The sequence below is a fragment of the Megascapheus bottae genome, chromosome X, assembly GCF_031878675.1.
Source record: "Megascapheus bottae isolate mThoBot1 chromosome X, mThoBot2.hap1, whole genome shotgun sequence".
NCBI classification, from domain to species: domain Eukaryota; kingdom Metazoa; phylum Chordata; class Mammalia; order Rodentia; family Geomyidae; genus Megascapheus; species Megascapheus bottae.
In genome coordinates this window covers 9,263,266-9,284,690 of record NC_143547.1, presented here as the reverse complement: position 1 = coordinate 9,284,690, position 21,425 = coordinate 9,263,266, and the positions used below count along the sequence as shown (strand labels likewise).

Below are 21,425 nucleotides of genomic sequence, written 5' to 3'. Positions count from 1 at the left end.
TAACCCACATTCTAAGAGGAGTCTACTTTTCCTTTGTTCTTTTCTCAGCTGCCATCCTCTGAGCAGACTTTCTACCTGTGTTACATTATAGATTCAAGAAAACTGCCTACAGGATATCTCAGGCCTATTTTTAAGAAAAGAACTTTTAGAGTATAAAGACACATTTTCATTTCTTTTAAAATCAAAAAAAAGTTAGGTAAAATAGGTATGGACAGCATAAAAATGAACATGGAATATTTCAATGTTCCTAGATGGTGGAATCATGGGGATATATTCTTTATGTTGTGGGAAAGCATGTTTTATTATAAGCAATAATAGTTAATTATTCTGAACAGTGCTTTCTTGATACGTTTTACTTCCCCCCCCGCCCCCAGTCCTGGGTTTGCACTCAGGATCTGGGCACTGTCCTTGGGCTTTCTCAAAGCTAGTACTGTACCACTTGAGCCACAGCACTACTTCCAGCTTTTTCAGTATATGTGATGCAAAAGAATCAAACCCAGGGCTCTGTGCATGCTAAGCAAGCACTCTACCACTAAGCCACGCTCCCAAACCTCTAGTCTTATTTTTTAACTAACAGAATAGCAACTTATTCTTTAATTTAAAACATTTTTGACACAAAGTCTCTAAGGGAAGCAGATCTAAAATCAGTTATTGTCTGACAATGAACAATGAGTAGAAAGGTTTCAAAATAAATTAATTAGGACCCAGGGAATCAGATGAAGAATCATATTTTATGATTCAGGACATGTATATGAAAATCCAATTTCAGTGTGCTGAAATCAAATCTTCCTGGCACCCTGGCCCATCCATTTGACTTCTTTGGAGTACCAGAGCTGAGTACTACCACTATGGCCTATAGAGCCAAAACTATTTATTAGGGCTGGGAAGGTGGCTTAGTGGTAGAGTTCTTGACTAGCATGCATGAAGCTTGGGTTCCACTCCTCATTACCACATAAGTAGAAAAAGGCGGAAGTGGTGCTGTGGCTCGAGTGGTAGAGTGCTAGCCTTAAGCAAAAGAAGCTCAGGTCAAGCCCTAGGACTGGCAATAAAAAAAACTATTTACTAGGTGGTCTAAACAAAACAAAAAATGACTGATCACTACATCTGAGAAACAGATTATGGGGAGGAAAGGAGAGAGGAGAGAAAATAATTCACTTGCAAACAAACTGGCCATGGATGTACAGCCATATTGCTATACAGGTCTACTGTTCTCAGTTCTCTGAGCTGTTCCAAGGTCACCAGCAATTATTCTTACTACAAAAGCATCAGGTTGGAAGAGAGATCATCCCACAGCCTGGAAGACACAAAAGTGGTGAGGAAGGATGCTAGAAATCATAGATATAGGACTGAACTTGGATAGGCTAAAAAAACACATTGCAAAATCAATGAGGAAGCTCCTTGGAGAAGAAGAAAATCTAACTAGAATATTGTCATAAAGAAAATTGTCTGGAAGACATCCAGCAAGGACTTTGCTAGATGCAGAGTGGAGCTTTGGGGATGAGCAGTACAGAAAGGTGGTGAGGAAAAGAGGGTAAGTCTGAAATGGTGCTGAAATATTTTTCCAAAATAATGAGGATTCCTGAAAATGTACTTCCCATGAGACATGGTCTCCTGAAGCAATGCTTTTTTGCTTGCATTTGTTAAGCAATCTCCTAAAACCTCGTGAAAATGCATTCTGCCGTTGCTGCTCAGTGGACCACACTTTGAGTAGTGAAAATACAGAGGGACCACACCCTTAGCTTGCACTTATCTTCTCAACTCAGTAGAGACCCTCCTAGAAATTGGATGTGATTGCTAGGTGACTGGGCACATTACAAAGTTATTTTCTATCTTCTCTGTAGGTCTCTCTTATTTAGAATATCATTGCTGGGCTTGAACAATTTACATCACTCTAAAAACATTCACAGTAGTGTCAAAGAAACATTTTCTCTCAAAGAATTAAGAGGTGCTGCCATGGAGAAACTTCAAACTGATATGCTGTGTCCTGAGAAAGTCATGAGCAGAAAAGAGTGCACATGTTTGTATATAAGCTGATTATTTGGGGCTTGGAATGTAGCCCTGGGTTCGATTCCTTGGAACCACATATACGGAAAAGGCTGGAAGTGGTATTGTGGCTCAAGTGGTAGAGTGCTAGCCATAAGAAAGCTCATGAACAGTGCCCAGACCCTGAATTCAAGCCCCAGAACTGGCAAAAAAAATAAAAAAATAATGAGATGATAATTTGATCCAATTGCTCATGGATCATGATTTAATCCAAGCTATTCAAGAGGCTGAGATCTGAGGATCTCAGATTTGAAGCCAGGCCAAGCAAAAAGCCACACATGGAGCTATGGCTCAAGTGGTACAATGTCAGTCTTAAGAAAAAGAGCTAAAGGATAAGTGCCCAGCCAGGCCTTGAGTTCAAGTCCTGGTCCTAGATAAAAACATGATCGCTTAGAAGTATTTGCAAAAGGGAACTCTATGATGACTTCACACATCGTAAACTGTCCCTTTGCATACCCATGAAATTGCCCTTCTACTCTTGAGTTTCAATAGATGGTGGTCATCTAAACCCTATGCACTGAGAAATCTCAAAGTGATTTTCAAGAGCCACAAATGCCATTACAGAAGTAGAAGGATTCATTTCACCAGAAAGCAATAAACTCATCTAATTTCCTAAATCTTTAGCCACAGAAAACATGGAAAGATGGTTTTCTCATTTTAGCAGAATTCTCAACCACACAACCCTACCTCTTTTCAAGTTTAATTACTGGGTTTCCCCTGCCAAAATAAACAGGGACGCCTGCATCCTGTATATGCCAAGGAACATTTCCAGGCTTGCTGCATTTCAAAGTGCATCTAGAATCTTCTAAGTATAGGGCTTGTTCCTGGGGATCTTGCAAGTTGATGGAATACTATGGATCGCGTGAGAAAAACTAAAAGGGCCAAAGAATCATTTTGAAAAGTCTAAAATTTTAGGACATTTCTTGCCCCTTTCAAAGATATTGATTCTTTTCTTCTTCCCTAGGAATCCTCTTTTATCACACAGACACTCTGCATACATTGTTCTCACCATGAGTCATTAAAATAATTGGAATCATAATACCTTTCAAACCTTCAGAGGAAAACCTGTTTCCTTCCATATTAATTTTTAAATCTATTAGAAAGGCAGAGTTAACATGTCATCCCATCAGAGGCACTGGATTAAAATAGACTTGAAGAATCCTATTAAAGGTGAATTGCAGAAGATGGATTTGTATTTTGTGCATTAAATTTCATGATTTGTCCAAGCAAACATGAACAAAAGTCAAATGAAAAGAAATTGCAGCGTGATTGTTAAATCACAATGTAAAGTTGCTCTTCACAAAATAAATGAAACTGTCTATGAATTCCTAAATGCTCTATTTATGAAATATAATACATGATTTTTTTGTTCTCTTTTTGCTCAGTGCAACCAAATGCCCTAGTCATTCAAACCCTTTCTACCACTTTGCCTCCTGGGTATACATTTAGTATACACAGAAAAGCCTCCCTTTTCATTTGCATATTTGATAAAAAAAAAACTAAAGATGCACTGTCTCCTAATGCAAGCAAACAGCCATGCACCTGTATTGTGAGGAGCTTAAAGCACAAAGAAGAATCTGGCCACATTCCCAGTTCCCCTGGTCTCCAACACTCCACTTACCTAGAAAGAGGATAGAGCCCAGCACAAGAGTGCCACCGATAAACACTGCCAAGGCGATTCGAGTGGCTCTGCTGGCTCCCTTTCCTGTCTCCATACGGCTCCCGGTTTCTGCTTCCATCAGTAGGACCGGGAGAGAACACTCTGGAAGAAAGTCGCTTTTCCTGGTTTGGTAGCTGGTCTCAAGAGTTTGTTAGGTGTTGACATCCAATGCTTCCTTGTTCTACTAATAGAGAGCTTTAAAAAAAATCCTGTCAGAAAACCTCTACTTGCCACCCTCTCTCAAATAATGCTTCACAAATGAAATAGAAGAAACTCAAAATATTGGTTGCCTTGGCTCTCCTCCTGCCTAGACAAAACAAACAGCGGTTTCTTTATCTTGGTGTTCTCCCTTAGCAAAGTCTCTCTCAACTGATTGTTTGGCAGGCTCTTCTGTCAAGCGTTCCGAGTATACATGTTTTACTAGGTTGCTGAACAGATGTTTTAGCTATTTAAATGTATAGTCACTTGGGGAGGGGAAACATTGTCTTTATCAACACTAGATTTTCATCAACCTCTCCCCAACCATGATATGTTAGGTGGCAAGGAACCTTCAGACCCACTTCAAGATCTCCATTTAGTCACAAAATTCTGCTGCGATCATCATTCTGGCTTGGCTGAATTGTGTTCATCAAAGATACTCTTTTCACTGCGTGAGTCCCTTTTTAAACCTTCTAAGACTTCCGAGGCTATCCTGAAGCATTTTATTTTAGGAACTTTGTGTATGATAGCATGTGCCAAAGATCAGAGTCATAATCCAGTGCAGGACAAAGTAGCAATTAAGACAACCTACACAGGCTGATGGTTTGGACTGGAACTTTTTTTTTTTAAGGAAAAAGAAAAAAGACACTTCCTCTTTTTGGTGCTAAAAATTGTACGAGGACACATACACACACACACACACACACACACACACACACACACACACACTCACACACACACGAATTAAGCTTGTTAGCTACCACAAATGTTATGGTGAAACAACATCTTTGTCTATACATTTTGATGAAAACTTCACTCGTGTATTTTGCCCAGGTGCCCAAGGCACATATTGGTTAGTATGCTTTTGTGTTTCCATAAAGTGCTTATTTCAGCTGACTCCACAAGATAAATTCAAAGGTATCTGGTTTTGCTGGAAAGACTGATTGATCACTGGGTCTTTAATTTCTCTCATTATGATAATGATGGAAGTTGCACAAATATTTTCTTCATGGGGCAGGGTACTGGTATTCTGATACCACTAAAATGATTTTGATGCTATTATGTAACATATCACTCATTCATTCATTCATTCATGACACGATGAATTTTCTTGTGCTGGAGGTCAGCAAGTGGTAAGAGTAGAAGTGAAGGATTCAGCTACACCTAGAAAGCAAGAGAACAAAACTTGGGCACCTAACTTTTGGGGTGGCATCAGATCTCAACAGGTGCCAGTGATCATGCCATATGAGCAAAACATCCATGCTTCTGTCTGGCTAGACTGGGTCAGGCCTTTGACCCAGTGTATGGGATTCTCCACAGTTTGGGAACTTAATCTAGCTTGCATTCTTTTCTGCACATTTCATGTTACACCAAACTCAGAAGGTCTCATGTGTTCATTGCCTGTTGATAACATTTTGATGCTGCGATTCAGTAACACATTCTACTAGGCTGCTGGCCCCTAGCATAGGATTTCTCCCAAGAGTCTTTGGACATGGCTCAATAAAGCATCATCAACTGCTGAGAGCTTCATGAAATCATGTTCAGTGCTCAAGCCCCAGCCATAACATGCTCCATCATTAGCCCAAGCCACTTGTCTTTAAAAACCAAACAGCCTCATGAGCCAGACGCCAGAGGCTCACACCTACAATCTTAGCTACTCAGGAGGCTGTGACCTGAAGATTGTGGTTCAAATTCAGCCCAGGAAGGAAAGTCTAAGAGACTTTTATCTCCATTTAACTAATAAGCAGAAGTGAAAGTATGGCTCAAGTGATAGAGACCTATCCTTAAGTTAAAAATCAGAGATAGCACCCAGATTCTTAGTCCCAGCCCCAAGACTGGCACCAAAACAAAGAAATACAAAGCAGCTTCAGGAGTCTGAGATGATGGCTCTTAGGATCTTTCTGCCTCAAAATTCTTTCTAAATGCTCAGCTAATTGTACCTTATATTGACATCACTTTTGTTTTCACCTCCTGCTAAACCTATACGTTAAATAGCAAAGTCAGTTTCCAGTTCACTGTTCTACAAATGAGCCTGAAAGGCCTCCGATGACATGGGAAAATAACACACAGGAACTTGGGAAATGCTATCACAGCCAAACACTATGTATCTATCTGCAGCCTGACAATGCTGCCAGGTACTAGAAGAGGACTACCATCCAAACACAACACTGCCCATATCTTCTTTTACAAAAAAAATATGCTGGTACTAGCCTGACACCTGTGGCCCATACACGTAATCCTAGCCACTGAGAATCATGGTTCAAAAGCCAGCTCAGGCAGGAAAGTCCAGGAGACTCTTATCTCCAATCAACCACCAGAAAACCAAAAGTGAAGCTGTGGCTTATGTGGTAGAGTGCAGGCCTTGAAGAAAAGGACTCCAATCAACCACCAGAAAACAAGAAGTGAAGCTGGCTTATGTAGTAGAGTGTTGGCCTTGAGAAAAAGAATGCAGGGACAGTTCCCAGGCCCTGAGTTCAAGCCCTGTGACTGACAAAAACAAATGCTGGTACTGGGCTTGAACTCAGGGACTGTATGCTGCTGTTTAGCTTTTTCATTCAAGAACAGTTCAACCACTTAAGCCACAGTTCCACTTCTCACTTTTTGGTGGTTACTTGTCAATAAAAGCCTCACAGACATCCCTGCATGGGCTAGCTTTGGACTGAGATCCTCACGTCTCAGCCTCCTGAGCAGCTAGGATTACAGGCTTGAGTCACCAGTATCTCTGGCTTCTTCCTCTTTACTTTTGCAAATATCCTCACATCCTTCAGTCTTTGGGATTCAGTACCTGAAGCTTTCACTCACTGGCTAGCCCTCAACTAAGCCATGCCTCCATCCCCTTCAGAGTCTTGACTGACATGGCAATAGTGGTCAGTTGAGTAGTCTTTTTCATCTTGTAGTAGCAATTTTCTCCCCTCCTTCCAAGAGGTAAAGGCACTTTGGGGCTTCAGTTATGCCTATCCATCACTGACAGTCCAGAATTCATTCCTGGCCTGAACATTTATCTCCTCAAGGAAAAGCCATTAAACTAAAAACTACTTCCAGGGATGGTAATCTGGAAACTAGGATGCATTCCATTCCAATCTTCAAAAAATACATAGCAAAATGTGTTAAATTAACAAACAAAGTCTAATAAATACTTTTGTATATTAAAAATAGTTTGCCCATATAATAAAGATTTTCTTTTTCTCACGAAAAACGTAATAAAAGATTAGAGTGGGTGGGATTGGTAGAGGATAGGTTGCGGGTGAATCATTCATTATCAGATGCATTCTTCATTCTGTCATTTTCTGCATTAATTTTTCAACCTTTTGGGAGATAATGATTATCTTGCACTTAAAATAAACTGCATTCAAAAATAAAGTAGGACAGAATTTTTTTAAACAACCTCTAGGGCAAAATAAAGAAATTCAAGTCACAGAAAAATAATGAATGCTCACTAAAAACTGAAGCAGGGAACTGCAAACCATGGATCAGCCAAACCTAACCCATGTTCTATTTTTGAAAAAAAAACGTATTACATCGATTATGACTGCATCCTTGTCACAAGGCGTTAAGTTTCACCAAAATGAGATTGCCACATGTTTGCTTTCCCCTTAATAAACTCTTTTCTGCCTGAACCATGTAGCAGTCTCCTTTCAGTGAACCTTACACAGGAGAAAGTTACATAGTCTTGCAACGAAAACCTCTTACTCTCTGGAGTACACTGTATATTAGTTGTCTACTGATTCCTGAATTGAAAAGAAACAAAAGCTGCTATTAGCTCTTGGGAATGGAGCTCTGGCTCAATTGGTGAATGCTAGCCTTGAGTGAAAAAGCCAAATGAGAGGTCTGAATTCAAGCCCAAGGAAACACACACACACACACACACACACACACACACACACACACACATGCTAGCTTTTCACACAAGCAAGTGACACACATATATACAAAGGCAAATGTCCATCCACATGAACCTACTACTCAAAATTTCTCAGCAAAATTAATGGATATATCTTAGCCTGAAACTAGAATATTAAAACTACAACAGATAGGTTTGGGAGCCAAACATCACTTTTTTCGTTAAGGGAGGGTTGCCCCACACAAAAAATTACCTACAAATTCTGTGGAGCTATAAAAAGAAGTTAACTGAACAGTTACTATACAAGGTAAACCTGACTGATCTGCACCCACTCAATTGTTTCAAAGACTATCCAAGACCAACTTGAGCCTTAACTGTAATCAATCAGTGAATCAAAATTCATTTTGAATGTTTCTCAGGGCCTGGCCCGAGGCAAAATTTTATGAAGGAAAATAAGAAAGCCCTGCAGAAGATCCAGGAATGATCAACATGACTCAAGCATGAAAATACATGAAATCAGCCAGGTATTGGTGGCTCATACCTGTAATCCAAGCTACTCAGGAGGCTCAGATCTGAGGATCACAGTTTAAAGCCAGCCTAGGCAGCAAAATTCCATGAGAGTCTTATTTCGAATGATCCACCAAAAAAATCAGAAGTGGAGCTATGGTTCAAATAGAATGCCAGCCTTGAGTGAAAAAGCTAAGGGATAGCACACAGGCTCCGACTCCCAGCTCCTGTATTTGCATCACCCCCACACCAAAAAGAGGAAAGAAAGAAAGAAAGAAAGAAAGAAAGAAAGAAAGAAAGAAAGAAAGAAAGAAAGAAAGAAAGAAAGAAAGGAAAGAAAAGAAAGAAAAGAAAGAAAAGAAAGAAAGAAGGAAAGAAAAAAGCAACATGACCACAGAATCTACCCTAAAGCACACAAACCTGGCCATAAGAGCAATAAACATGGATAAATAGGAATCTGTGTGGTAAATTCGTTGGAAATACTTCCTGAAAGAAGAGCTGGGAGAATGGGCAGCTTGAAGGCAGAAAAGACATGCATCCAAATAGGCCAAACTCTACCTTCTTCTGGGTCTTCCTAGCACTTCCTGTTCTCCCCGTGGCACTCACTGGTAAGGTTATTTATCTTGAGATCACTAAATCCAGCTCTGGCTGCCACCTGCCTGAGGTGACAGGTAAAACTTGTCTTGTGCTAGGCAGGAATACATCTGGTCATTATTTGAATGTGCAGGGTCTTCTGTCTTGAACAGTAAAATCTCATGTGGGCTATCATTTCAATAAGAAGGAAATGATTCAAATCCTTAAAAATGTTTGCCTCCAGTCACTGGAAGGAGAAGGAAAGGAGAAATAAGGATGGGGAGCAGACTTATCTGGTGAAATCTGGGGGCTGTGGGGTGGTTTGATCATTTTAGACTAGGAGAGTTCAAATTCTAAGCCTTGCACTAATGAAAAACATTACTTATATCTGATTGTTTTAAACATATCTCTTAGATATGTGTTCTTATCTCCTTTTACAGATAAAGAAACTGGAGTTTGGAACTATTAAATGATTCACTGAAGGTCAGAAGGCTTGGTTTGTCTTAAGAGCAGAATGGTCCCAAATTCCAAACTCTTGTCTCTCGTACAAGTTATCTGACAGGTTTCCTTATCAGGTAATTAGTGAGCATGGGTATAGCTTCTCAAAATGACACCTGAGTGAAGAAAAGTGATAAACTGGGCTTCTTTTAATTATCTTGTTTACAAGACTAATTATCAGGTTTTATTTCCCTAACAGGGACAGAAGACATTATTGAAAATAGAGAGAAACAGGTTTTCTGTTGGGGAACAAAAGCAGTATATAAAATATCTCCTGAACATGAGAAAGGGTATCAATGTATGTGAAGTAATACACCTTCCATCTGGCGAATGTAATGTAACCCTTCTATTAATTACAATAAAAATATATGGAAAAAATATCTCCTGAGTTGTTGGTGCTGGTAACTGAAAGTTAAAATGGATACACAGCTGGGCACCAGTGGCTCATGCCTGTAATCCTAACTACTCAGGAGACTGAGATCTGAGGATCATGAGTTCAAGACCAGCTTCACCTATATAATGAAGTCTAGTCTCAAAGACTCAAAACACATACATACATACATACATACATACATACATACATACATACATACATACGCACGTACATACATACATACATACAAAAAGCAAGCCAAACACTGGTAGCTCATGCCTGCAATCCTAGCTACTTAGGAGAATGAGTTCTGAGGATCCCAATTCAAAGCCAACCTGGGCAGGAAAGTATGTAGATTATTATCTCTGATTTGTCAAGAGAAAAGTAGAAGTGGAGCTGTGGCTCAAAGTAGTAGAGTGTTGGACTTGAGCCAAAAAAAATTCAAAAGACAGTGCCCAGGCCCTCAGTTCAAGCTCCAGGATTACAAAAATATATTAAAATTAAAGCCAGGTACTGGTGGCTCACACATTGTAATCCTAGTTATTCAGGAAGCTGAAATCTAAGGATTGCAGTCGATGCCAGCCCAGGAAGAAAAGTCCCCCTGAGATTTTCTTTTTTTTTTTTTTGGTGGGTCATGTGTCTTGAACTCAGGCTGGGTGCTGTCTCTGAGCTCTTTTTTTTTTGCCAGTCCTGGGCTTGAGCTCAGGGCATGAGCACTGTCCTTGGACTTTCTCAAGGCTAGAGCTCTACCACTTGAGCCTCAGCACCACTTCCGGCTTTTTTCTATGCATGTGGTACCGCGGAATCGAACCCGGGTCTTCATGCGTGCTAGGCAAGCACTTTAACCACTAGGCCAAACTCCTGGCCCATGTTTCTGAGCTCTTTAGCTCAAGACTATTGCCCTACCCTTGAGCCAAGCTCCACTTCCTCTTTTCTAGAGGTTATTTGGAGATAAGAGTCTCAGATCTTTTGTGCCCCGGGTGGCTTTGAACCATGATCCTCAGATCTCAGCCTCCTGAGTAGCTAGAATTACAGGTGTGAGCCACTGTACCCAGCTCCCCTGAGACTCTTCTTTCCAGTAAACCACTAAAACACTGGGAGTGATGCTATGGCTCAAGTGGTAAAGCGCTAGTCTTGATCACAAAGAGACTCAGAGACATCTCCCCGGCCCTGAGTTCAAGAGTCACAAATGAGCAAAATATTAGCAGGAATAGTTTGAAATCATTTCAGGAGGTTCTGGTCTCTAGGCATGGTTTCTACTGCACTGGAACTCAATACAAAGATAGCTGGGAATGGAAAGATAGAATCCTAGACTGTAGGAGTTTAGTAACTGGAAGAAAATGTGAGGTATGGACTTAGGATTAATTGGTTCAAATATCAAAGGTAGCAGGGCACAAGCAAGCCATTTGCTATTTCTGGGAATTAGCGTCTACAAGGTTGAAAGATGTCAAGTATCATAAAACATTAGAAATAAAAAACATGACTAATACAATTACAAATTCATAATATTTTTTTTGTTTTTTGTTTTGTTTTGTTTTGCCAGTCCTGGGCCTTGAGCTCATGGCCTGAGCACTGTCCTTGGGTTCTTTTTCTCAAGGTTAGAGCTCTACCACTTGAGCCTCAATACCATTTCTGGCTTTTTTCTATGTATTTAGTACCCAGGAATCGAACCTGGGTCTTCATACATGCTAGGCAAGCACTCTACCACTAAGCCAAACTCCTGGCCCCGATAATATGTTTTCAAAGCATTACACTGTGCCACTGTGTAACACTTTTTGTAGTGCACTCACTGGACATCCGACCAGACCCACTGTGAACCCTTGGTTAGACTAATGTGTACGAGTTTTCATGCATTTGATTAGTAACAGCAATTGTTCTAAGGGAACTTATTTGGAGGCTTATGAAAGCTAGAGATTTAGGGAGTCCTCAAATTGCAGCGGGTAACAGAATCTCTTGGAGGGCTAGTTAACACACAGATTTCTGGTCTCTAGTTTTAAGGGTTTTTCACTCAGTAGATCTGGGATGGATTGAAATTTGCATTTCTAACTGTTTCCCAAATGATACTACTGCTTCTGCTGCTCCAGAAACCACATTGTGGAAACAACTTGCTTAGAGCAGCCATTAAAACCTCTATAAAAGCCTAAGAAGGTGGCCTAATGGTAAATTTCTTGCTCAGCATGCATAAAGCCTTGGGTTTGATTCCTCAGGACCACATATACAGAAACAGCTGCAAGCAGCACACTGGCTCAAGTGGTAGAATGCTAGCCTTGAGCATAGAGAGGCTCAGAGACAGAGCCGAGGCCCTGAGTTCAAGCCCCAGGACAGGCAAAAAAGAAAAACTCTATGACGTATAGCAAAAGGAACTGAAGAAGAATCAAAGTAATATAGTGAAACTAATGATGACATCCAAAACATTTAACAACTAGTATGGCAACCAGGCGTTATGGTTTAAGTAAGAATGTCCCAAAGAATGTTAGCCTTGTTTCCCAGTCATAGGAGATGGTGGATCCTTTAAGAAACCGAGCCTAATGATAGGTTTTTCAGTCACTGGGACTGTGTCCTTGAAGGAGGAAGTAGAACTGTGGCCCCTTTTCAGCTCTTTTTTTGTATTCTGGCCATTGGGCAAACAATTACATCAGCTATGATATTTTGCATTACCACAGACCCAAAGTAATGGAGACAATCATGGATTAAAACTATGAACCAAGCTGGGCTCATGCCTGTAATCCTAGCTAATCCAGAGGCTGATATCTGAGGTTTGAGGTCCAAAGCCAGCCCTGGCACTAAAGTCTATGAAGACTCTTTTCTTCAATTAACCACCAGAAAAGCAGAAGTGGCATTGTGGCTCAAGGGGTAGGGCAGTAGCTTTGAGCTGAAGAGCTGAGACAGCGCCCAGGCCCAGAATCCAAGCCCCATGACTGACTAAATAAATCAATAAACCCATGAACCAATCTCGGTTTTCCTTTTTTTTTTTTAAATTTATGATCTCAGGTATCCACTTATAGCAATGGAAAACTGACTCCTACAATACAGGAAGCAATTTTGGTGGCCTCTGCTGTGCCAGGCACTATCTCTTAGTAGAAGCTGGAGGATTTCAGGGGAAGGATGGAGTCGAGGGTGCTGAAGGGGGCCCACAGCATCAACTATCCACAGCGTGTAAAACGCTATTTCAACATTTCACAATAGCTACAGCTAAACTGGTAGGAGCCCTTGGAACTGCAGGTCTGAGTCAAATTTCAAATCGACTTTTCACAGTGCTTTAAACCTTTCAGTGGTCGCTGTCAGCTTTTAGGGAAAACATGAAAATGCTTCACATAGAGTTTCTGCATAATCAACCAATGTCATCCTCTAAGCTCCTGAATTTACATTCTACACCCCAGGAATTCTAAACCCTTTCACATTCCCAAATGCAGTAGGGGTCTCTCAACCCTGTGCTCCTTGGGGAAATGACGAGACTTCTCATTTTGTCTGGAGAATGACCTTGTCAGAAAACTTGAATTCATCTTTAAAGATTCAACTCAGGTTTTGCCTCTTCAGGAAAATCTTTCCAGCCCTTTATTCTTACCAAGGCCACAGGGTAATCCTTCAAATCACCCCAAGTATATTACAATAGTCCCTTTGTACAAGGTAGCCGTCAATGAACCACGGGTATGAGGAAGGCATGTAGTATAGCTTGTCATTTTTTTTCACATCTCTAGAATTAGGCTGCGCCTCACAACTGGTTGATGTTGCACAATTTGACAGCATATTTCTCTTTCTTAATGTTTGTGTATTGTTACTAAGACCAATTCAGAGCCTGGGTACTTTCCCTTCTCTTTTGTTCAAAGCTGGTGCTCTACCACCTAAGCCAAAGTTGCACTTCTGGCTTCTTGGTAGTTAATTGGAGACGAGACTCTCACTGACTTTTTCCTGCCTGGGTTAGCTTTGAACCATGATTCTCAGATTTCCACCTCCTGAGTGCAATAGCTAGAATTATACGTGGAAGCCAATGGCAACTGGCTACATGTTTTTCTTAATGGTACTTGATATTGTGGCAATCTTAATAAATTGTATCTTAGATTCAATGAAATAAGTGATCATCCTCTCTCTTTCCTATATTTCCTGAATGGTTATGATATGCTTTGGCATATAAGCCCCACTCAAACTTCTACTGTATTTAATGTATGGTTGGAAGCCCACAAACTATTTCCCAGGCTCCCTGGCCAGCTGTTCCTGTTATATTCTCAGTGAGATGTACTGATGGGAAATTATTAAAATTTTTATTATAAATGTGATGTACAGAAGGGTTACGGTTACACAAGTCAGGTAATGAGTGCATTTCTTTGGACAGTGTCACCTATACTTCCACTCTCCTAATGAAAGATTTTTAATTTTTTTTTCATTAAAAAGAATAAGAAGTCAGGTGGCTAGTAGCTCACCCCTGTAATCCTAGATATTCAGCAGGCTAAGATGTAGATTGTGGTTCAAAGCCAGCCCAGACAAAAACGGTGAGACTCTTATCTCCAATTAATGACCAGAAAAGTGGAAGTGGTACTGTTGCTCAAATTAGTAGAGTGCTAGCCTTGAGCAAAAGAGCTCAGAGATAGTGGTCAGGCCCCGAGTTCAAGCCCTGGGACTCACAAAAAAAAACACATTAAAAATAAACCAGGATGAATGTGGAATCCCCATTCAGGTTGTGTTATATCTGCTCGGTCTCTCCAGGGCTCAGAAAGCAAATAGGAATTCCTACCACAGGGACAGCAAGTGGAACAGGGGTGGGCAGCATACAGGCTTCAGATGACCATAGAGTCCAACAGCATCAATAAGACCCCAGCCCCTGGAAGTCCATTTGGCAGCCACATCTTCGAGTGAATGTTAAGGACTTTCAGTAGCAGTGTTTGCAGTCACCAAGTTCTGGGTAACTGCATCTCCTTTATTCCTTTTGCTCTTCCACTACTGTTGGAACTAATGTTCTGTATTAAATACACTCTGAATTGCCTGCATCAGTTTCTGCATTCCACACTAATAGCTAGAGTTCCCCTCCTCTTTTCATTTCCTGAAACTCCTGGCTGTTCTATTTATGTTAATGTACATTCCTATGCCACTAGGCAGGCTGGCACATGGTGACAGTAATGAAGGACATCATATTTGAGAACAAACTCCCTGGGTTGGATTCCTAGCCATGCTCCTTATGATGGTGTGACCTTAAGGAAATTGCCTGTTCTCTCACAATCCCAATTTTGTGTTTTGACAAAAGAGACACAGTAACCATCTGTATACAGCAGTTCTTAGAAGATGATGGACTTAAAATGTTGCCTAGAGAAAAAAAATGGTAGGCATGATTATTGCTGTGCACATTAGCATTGTATGTGATGTATCACAGAAAGATAAACTTGTAGATATTTCGCATTTTTTAATTCTCATGGAGGACTGTCTATGCCTTTAAGAGGAATTCCAGGCCAGACACAGGTGGTTCATTCCTATGCTAGCTACTCAGGAAGCTGAGATGTGAGGATCTTAGTTAGAAGCAAATAACCAGCAAGTAGAAGTGTGACTTAAGAAAAACCAAGTGAAGCCAGGCGCAGTGGCTCACGACTGTAATCCTAGCTACTCAGGAGGCTGAGATCTGAGGATTGTGGTTCAAAGCCAGGCTGGGCACTAAAGATCTTGAGACTCTGATCTCCGACTAACCACTAGAAAACTGGAAGTGGAGCTGTGGTTCAAGGGTTAGGGTGGTAGCCTTGAACTGAAGAGCTCAGGGACAGTGCCCAGGCCTAGAGTTCTAGCCCCATGACAAGGGGGGAAGGGGGGATTGAAAAGAAAACCAAGGAAGAGCAAGAGGCCCGGAGAAGACCCCACAAAACAAAAACAAAAACAAAACAACTGTAGATCCTTATCCCCTAACTTTGCAATAGTAAATCCTTCCTATACACCTACCCATACAGATTTACACCACAAGAAATGTCTTAAAGGAAAAATCTTCCGGGTATTGGAGCCTTAGTACTAAATAAAAGACAAGAAGTTTTCAGTTGTGGTTTCTTAAAGAAATTTATGCAAGCTCATTTCTTTAAGAAGACATGTTTTTCCACATGTCAATTTCTGGGAATATTTTTTGTGTTATTATTATATAAAATACATTACATGATATATGAATTTCAAAAATGTAATACATTTTGCCAACAGAAAAGACCATTCATCTTTCTAAGGAGGTGATAAATACTCCATTATATAATATGCTGCCTTGCTCATATTATTAGCCATGAATTCCATTTGAGTTTACTACTCTTCTCAAAAGCTTAGCATTATTTAACTGTAATAATTCCCAATCATAACAACTCAGATGATTGATTCTGTTTAATCACGGATGTTCCTACAATGCTAAAAAGCCTGTATTATTTTTGTTCAAAGCTAGCACACCAAGTCCCACAGTATGGTATAATTAAGAACAACTGTTTACTTTTTCTTAAATTCAACACCCCTCACCCCCACCTCAAAAGCTAGACATTAAAGAACTAAATATAATGATCTCGGTAAACCAAATTGCTATGTTACTGGCAGGCCTTCCCTGCTGTTTCCCTTAAACAGTTCTATTTGAAATGATGATGAAGAGGAAAAGAAAGGGGGGAAAAGGGAAGGAAGAAAGAGATCAGGAAAGCAAGAGAAAAAGAAGAGGAAGGAAGGAAAGAAGGAAGGAAGAAAGGGAGGGGGGAGGAAAAGGAGGGGAGGGAAAGGAGGGAAGGTAGGGAGGAAACTAAAGAAAGCAAGCTAGTAAAATATACATCTCTCCCTCATCTGTACTGACAACCTAATACTCAGAGTTTCTGTGGCAATGCTGCTAAACATTCTCTTTTCTCTCCCGTTTTGGCCATTTTAGATGTTTACTCGTATTATTGTAAATGCCATGGGGTACACCATGCATTATGAAAGCAGCTCAATTTTATGTTAGTCTGTCTCCCCAAGTAGATGGAGAGGGGGTATTCTTGAGAACACTGACCTTCAGTCCCTTCTGTGACCATACCAAGGCCTAACATACAGGATATACCCTGGATACTATTAAATCAATAAAGATCTTTTGTTCTCTACTGAACTATGTGATGCAGGTGTGCTGACATTATTGTACAAATATTCAGGCTATTACCTAAGGGATAAAGGAAAATATAAGTGAATTTTATGTTTAGACTTAGGTCTCATCTGTAAAATATCTCATGTATATTCAAATATGCAAATCTGAAAAGGTTCAAAATGTGGAACATTACTGGTCCCAAGCCATTTGGATTGAAGCACCCAACCTGTACTAACAGATACTCTGTTATCTCCAACAGTCGTGTTAACTTCTTATGACAGAAAGTCTACATATAACATCCTAGATGACGAGCCAGGAGTTTGGCCTCGTGGAAGAGTGCTTACCAAAGACCCAGGTTCAATTTCTATGTATGTACCACATACATAGAAAAAAGTCAGAAGTGGTGCTGTGGCTCAAGTGGTAGATCTCTAGCCTTGAGAAAGTCCAAAGACAGTGCTCAGGCCCTGAGTTCAAGCCCAGGACTGGCAAAAAAAAAAGAACCATATGATGCTGTCCAAATCCCACTGGGTATAAAATGGAATGTAGAGAATGTGCAGAATTTAGTAGAAGTCAAGCTCTTGGGAAATATTTTCCCCTCTTTTAATTGTGATAAAGGTGATATACAAAGGGGTTACAGTTACATAAGTCAAATAAAATGTACATTTCTTAGGCACATCTGTAATCCTAGCTATTTAGGAGATTAAGATCTGAGGATCGCCTTTCAAAGCCAGCCTGGGTAGGAAAGTCCGTGAGACTCATCTCCAATTAACCCTCAGAAAAGCATAAGTCAGTCGTGGGGCTTGAACTTAGGTCCTGGGAACTGTCTGTGACCTCTTTTGTTCTAGGCTAGTGCTCTATCACTTTGAGCCACAGCCCCATTGCTGGTTTTCTGGTGGTTAATTGGAAATAAGAGCCTCATGGGCTTTCTTTTCCTGAGCCGGTTTCAAACTGTGATCCTCAGATCTCAGCCTCCTGAGGAGCTAGGCTTACAGGTGTGAGCCACCAGTGCCCAGGTGGGAAATCTTTTTAAGATCCATTTTAATTACACTTTATAATCATGAAGAGAGTAGTCTTGGCTACATGAAACTGAAGAGAGATTGCACTAGGACCTACATAGCTCCAGTACCCATATAGCACAAATGAATGGTATACAGTGTCACCTTTCCTTGGCTTATTTGCTGAGGTAAGATCTCACTGTTTTGCCTGAAATAGCCTTGAGTCATGATCCTCCTGACCTTTATTTACCTCCTGAGTAAGTGAGATTCAAGTCATGAGCCCCCAGTGCCTGATCATGAATAAAGACAGATAAACACACACTTATCTGTGCATCGTCTGTGCAATCACACACACACACACACACACACACACACACACACACTGAAAAGCAGGCTTTAAAAAGGTTTCTAGGGCAGGTGCAGTGGTTCATGCCTGTAATCCTAGCTACTCAGGAGGTTGAGATCTGAGGATCTTGGTTCAAAACCAGCCCAGAAACTGAATAATATGAGACTCTAACTTCTAATTAATCACTAAAAAATGGGAATGGGAAGTGGGCTGTAGTTCAAGGGGTAGGGCGGTGGCCTTGAGCTGAAGAGCTCAGGGACAGTGCCCAGGCCCAGAGTTCAAGCCCCATGACCCACAAAAATAAAACGGTTTGTAAAACACAACATAATGAATAGAAACCATAAGGAAACAGACTTATAAGTTTGACTATGTTAAAGTTAAAATACCAAAAATATTAATAAAAGCAAGGTAAAGAGTAGGATTAATAAGAATTATTAGTACAGAAGGGTCTAGGAATGCGGCTTAGTGATAGAGTGCTTGCCTAGCATGCCTAGAGCCCAGGGTTTGATTTCTCAGTAGCACATATGCAGGAAAAGCTGGACGTAGCACTGTGGCTCAAGTGGTAGAGGTCTAGCCTTAAGAAAAAGAAGCTCAGGGACAGTGCCCAGGCTGAGTTCAAGCCCAAGGACTAATAAAAAGATTTAAAGGAAACAGAAGGAGAAGGAGGAGATGAGAAGAAGAGGGAGGAGATGGAAGGGGGGAAGGGAGAAAGGGGAAGGAAGCAAGGAGGGAGGACACAAAGAAAAGGAGAGCCAGAAAGGAGAGGAGAGGGAAGAAAGATAGGCCTATAGCCAAATAGAAGTACAGGCATTTTTTAAGACAAACATTTTACTGGTCAATCAACTTCTTAACATGTGCTCACCCCCATTAGGACGCAGCTAAATGAACACTGAAACCATAAAAAATAACCATCTAGACTGGCAGAAATTGTGGAATTTAACAATCACAAGTACTGGCAATGAAGCAAAGCAGCAACACAAGCTCTCAAAACCCTAGTCTAAGTGTACTAATGGGAATGCCACTTTGGCACCATCTAATCAACCTGAAGTCCAAAAAAAGCCAGGTGAAATAGCACTGAAAGAACTAGGTTTGTTTTTAAATAATTTCACTGAGGTGACCTTCTGAAGGGAATTGCAGATTTGAAGGCCAGGAGCTGGGAAGTAGAAAGCAGCTCTCAGGAAAGGACACCATTTTAGGTTACCTCTGATGAACTGAACCAAGTACCTTTGCAATTTTAAACAATTTGTGTTTATTAGCCCTTCACATATAGTGACCTTTGTGGCTGGTGGGATGTTTTGAAAGAGTTCTTCGGCACCTTACAAAAACCCATAGCAAGGTGAACATTTTTCAACTTCTCTATTTTTTTTGCCAGTCCTGGTCTTGAGCTCAGGGCCTGAGCACTGTCCTTGGACTTTCTCAATGCTAGAGCTCTATCACTTGAGCCTCAGCACCACTTCCAGCTTTTTTCTATATGTGGTACCGAGGAATCGAACCCGGGTCTTCATGCATGCTAGGCAAGCACTTTAACCACTAAGCCAAACTCCCGGCCCATCTTCTCTATTTTTTTAAATAGTAACATTGCTGTAGAAGGAGCCAGGAGTTTGGCCTAGTGGTAGAGTGCTTGCCTAGCATGCACAAAGCCCTGGGTTCGATTCCTGGGTACCACATACACAGAAAAAAAAACCAGAAGTGGTGCTGTGGCTTAAGTGGTAGAGTGTTAGCCTTGAGAAAGCCCAAGGACAGTGCCCAGGCCCTGAGTTCAAGCCCCAGGACTGACAAAAAATTACTGTAACAGTCTGATTTTGCCACAAGGAAGCTGACAGTCTCTAAATTCCAAAGCCTGCCGGGCACTGGTCATGCAGGCCTGTAATCCTCGCTTCTCAGGAGGCTGAGATCTGAGGATCATGGTTTAAAGCTAGCCCAGACAGGAAATTCCATGAGACTCTTATGTATTTAATTTTGCCAGTCTTGGGGCTTGAACTCAGGGCCTGGGCACTGTCCCTGAGCTTCTGTTGCTCAAGTCTAGTGGCTTACCACTTTACCACTTAAGCCAAACCCACTTGCAGATTTTTCTGTTTATGTGGTAATGAGGACTCAAACTCAGGGCTTCATGCATGCAAGGCAAGCACTCTACCACTAAGCCACATTCCCAGACCTTACAAAGCCTTTAAACAGCAGTTAACTGTAATCACTGTTAAATCAGGTGCCAGTGGCTCAGATCTCAGGTGGCTGAGATCTGAGGATTGCAGTTTGAAGCCAGCTCCAGCAAACTCTAGAAGATTCTAATTCTCAATTCAGCACAAGCAAACTGGAAGTGCAGCTGCAGCTCAAGTGGTAGAGCATTAGCCTTAAGTGGAAAAGCTCAAGAACAGTGTTCAGGATCTGAGTTCAAGCCCCAGTGCCACCCCCCTCAAAAAAAAAGTGTAAGCAAGTAAATTAAAGACCACCCAACCCTTTTTTCAAATATGTCCTTCCAGGACATGTCAAGAGCACCTAGCATCTGTACTGTTCCTCTTAATTATCATTTAACATAGCAAGCCAGCTTGGATATGTGGAGAAACTGAAGAAGTACAGAATATTTGGGGGGAATAAAGAAATAGGTTCATGATCATGAACACTGAAGAGGCAAGGCTATTAAAATTTTCCAGATCCCACTGCCTCCCTTCATCTAAAAGCAGCCACAGTACAATAGAATAATAGGCAATGTGGCTGCATGGGTTTAAACTGTAATGTCCTTTCACTCAAAATTTTAAAACCTGACATTTGCTAGAAAACAATAAATGAGACCATTTGAGCACTTAAGCTGTGCCAGGCACCAATCTAAACATGGATTCTTTCACTTGATCCCCAGAATAATCCAGATGGTGACGCTCTTATTATTCCTACCTTACAGATGCACTGACAGGAGCCAAAGCCAGAGCTGGAAATGTCATCCATGGGATTTCAGGCCAATGTTCTGAATTGAGAGCCTCTGCTCAAAATCACTTTTCCATTCTGCATCCCAGTAATAGTCTTTGAAAGAATTGGTGTTGTTTTGGTTGTGATGATTACGCTATAACATCACTAAGTATAACATAAGTGCTACTTTTATGTTTCAAAATTTAGACTTTTTTAAAAAAAGAGGTGTACAGGTACTTGGGCTTGAACTCAAGGCCTCTCATTCTTGCTTTTCCTACTCATAGCTGGTGCTCTACCACTTGAACCAAGCCTCCAGCATAGCTGTTCACTAGTTAATTGGACATGGCATGTCCTAGATTTTTCTGTTTGGTTTCAAACCATAATCCTCAGATCTCAGCCTTCTGAGTAGCTAGCATTATAGGTGCGAGCCACTGGTGCCCAGTTCAGAGAT

At 41.0% G+C, this 21,425-nt stretch overlaps 1 protein-coding gene across 1 annotated transcript in view; it reads right to left on the bottom strand.

The window, feature by feature from the left end:
• The window catches only part of Phex (phosphate regulating endopeptidase X-linked), a 207,322-nt gene extending 203,540 nt beyond the window's left edge, over positions 1-3,782 (bottom strand). Inside the window, exon 1 of the mRNA XM_090326178.1 lies at positions 3,665-3,782. Coding sequence (XP_090182304.1) covers positions 3,665-3,782 — 118 coding nt within the window. The remainder of the gene's footprint in view (positions 1-3,664) is intronic.
• Positions 3,783-21,425: the final 17,643 nt, after the last annotated feature.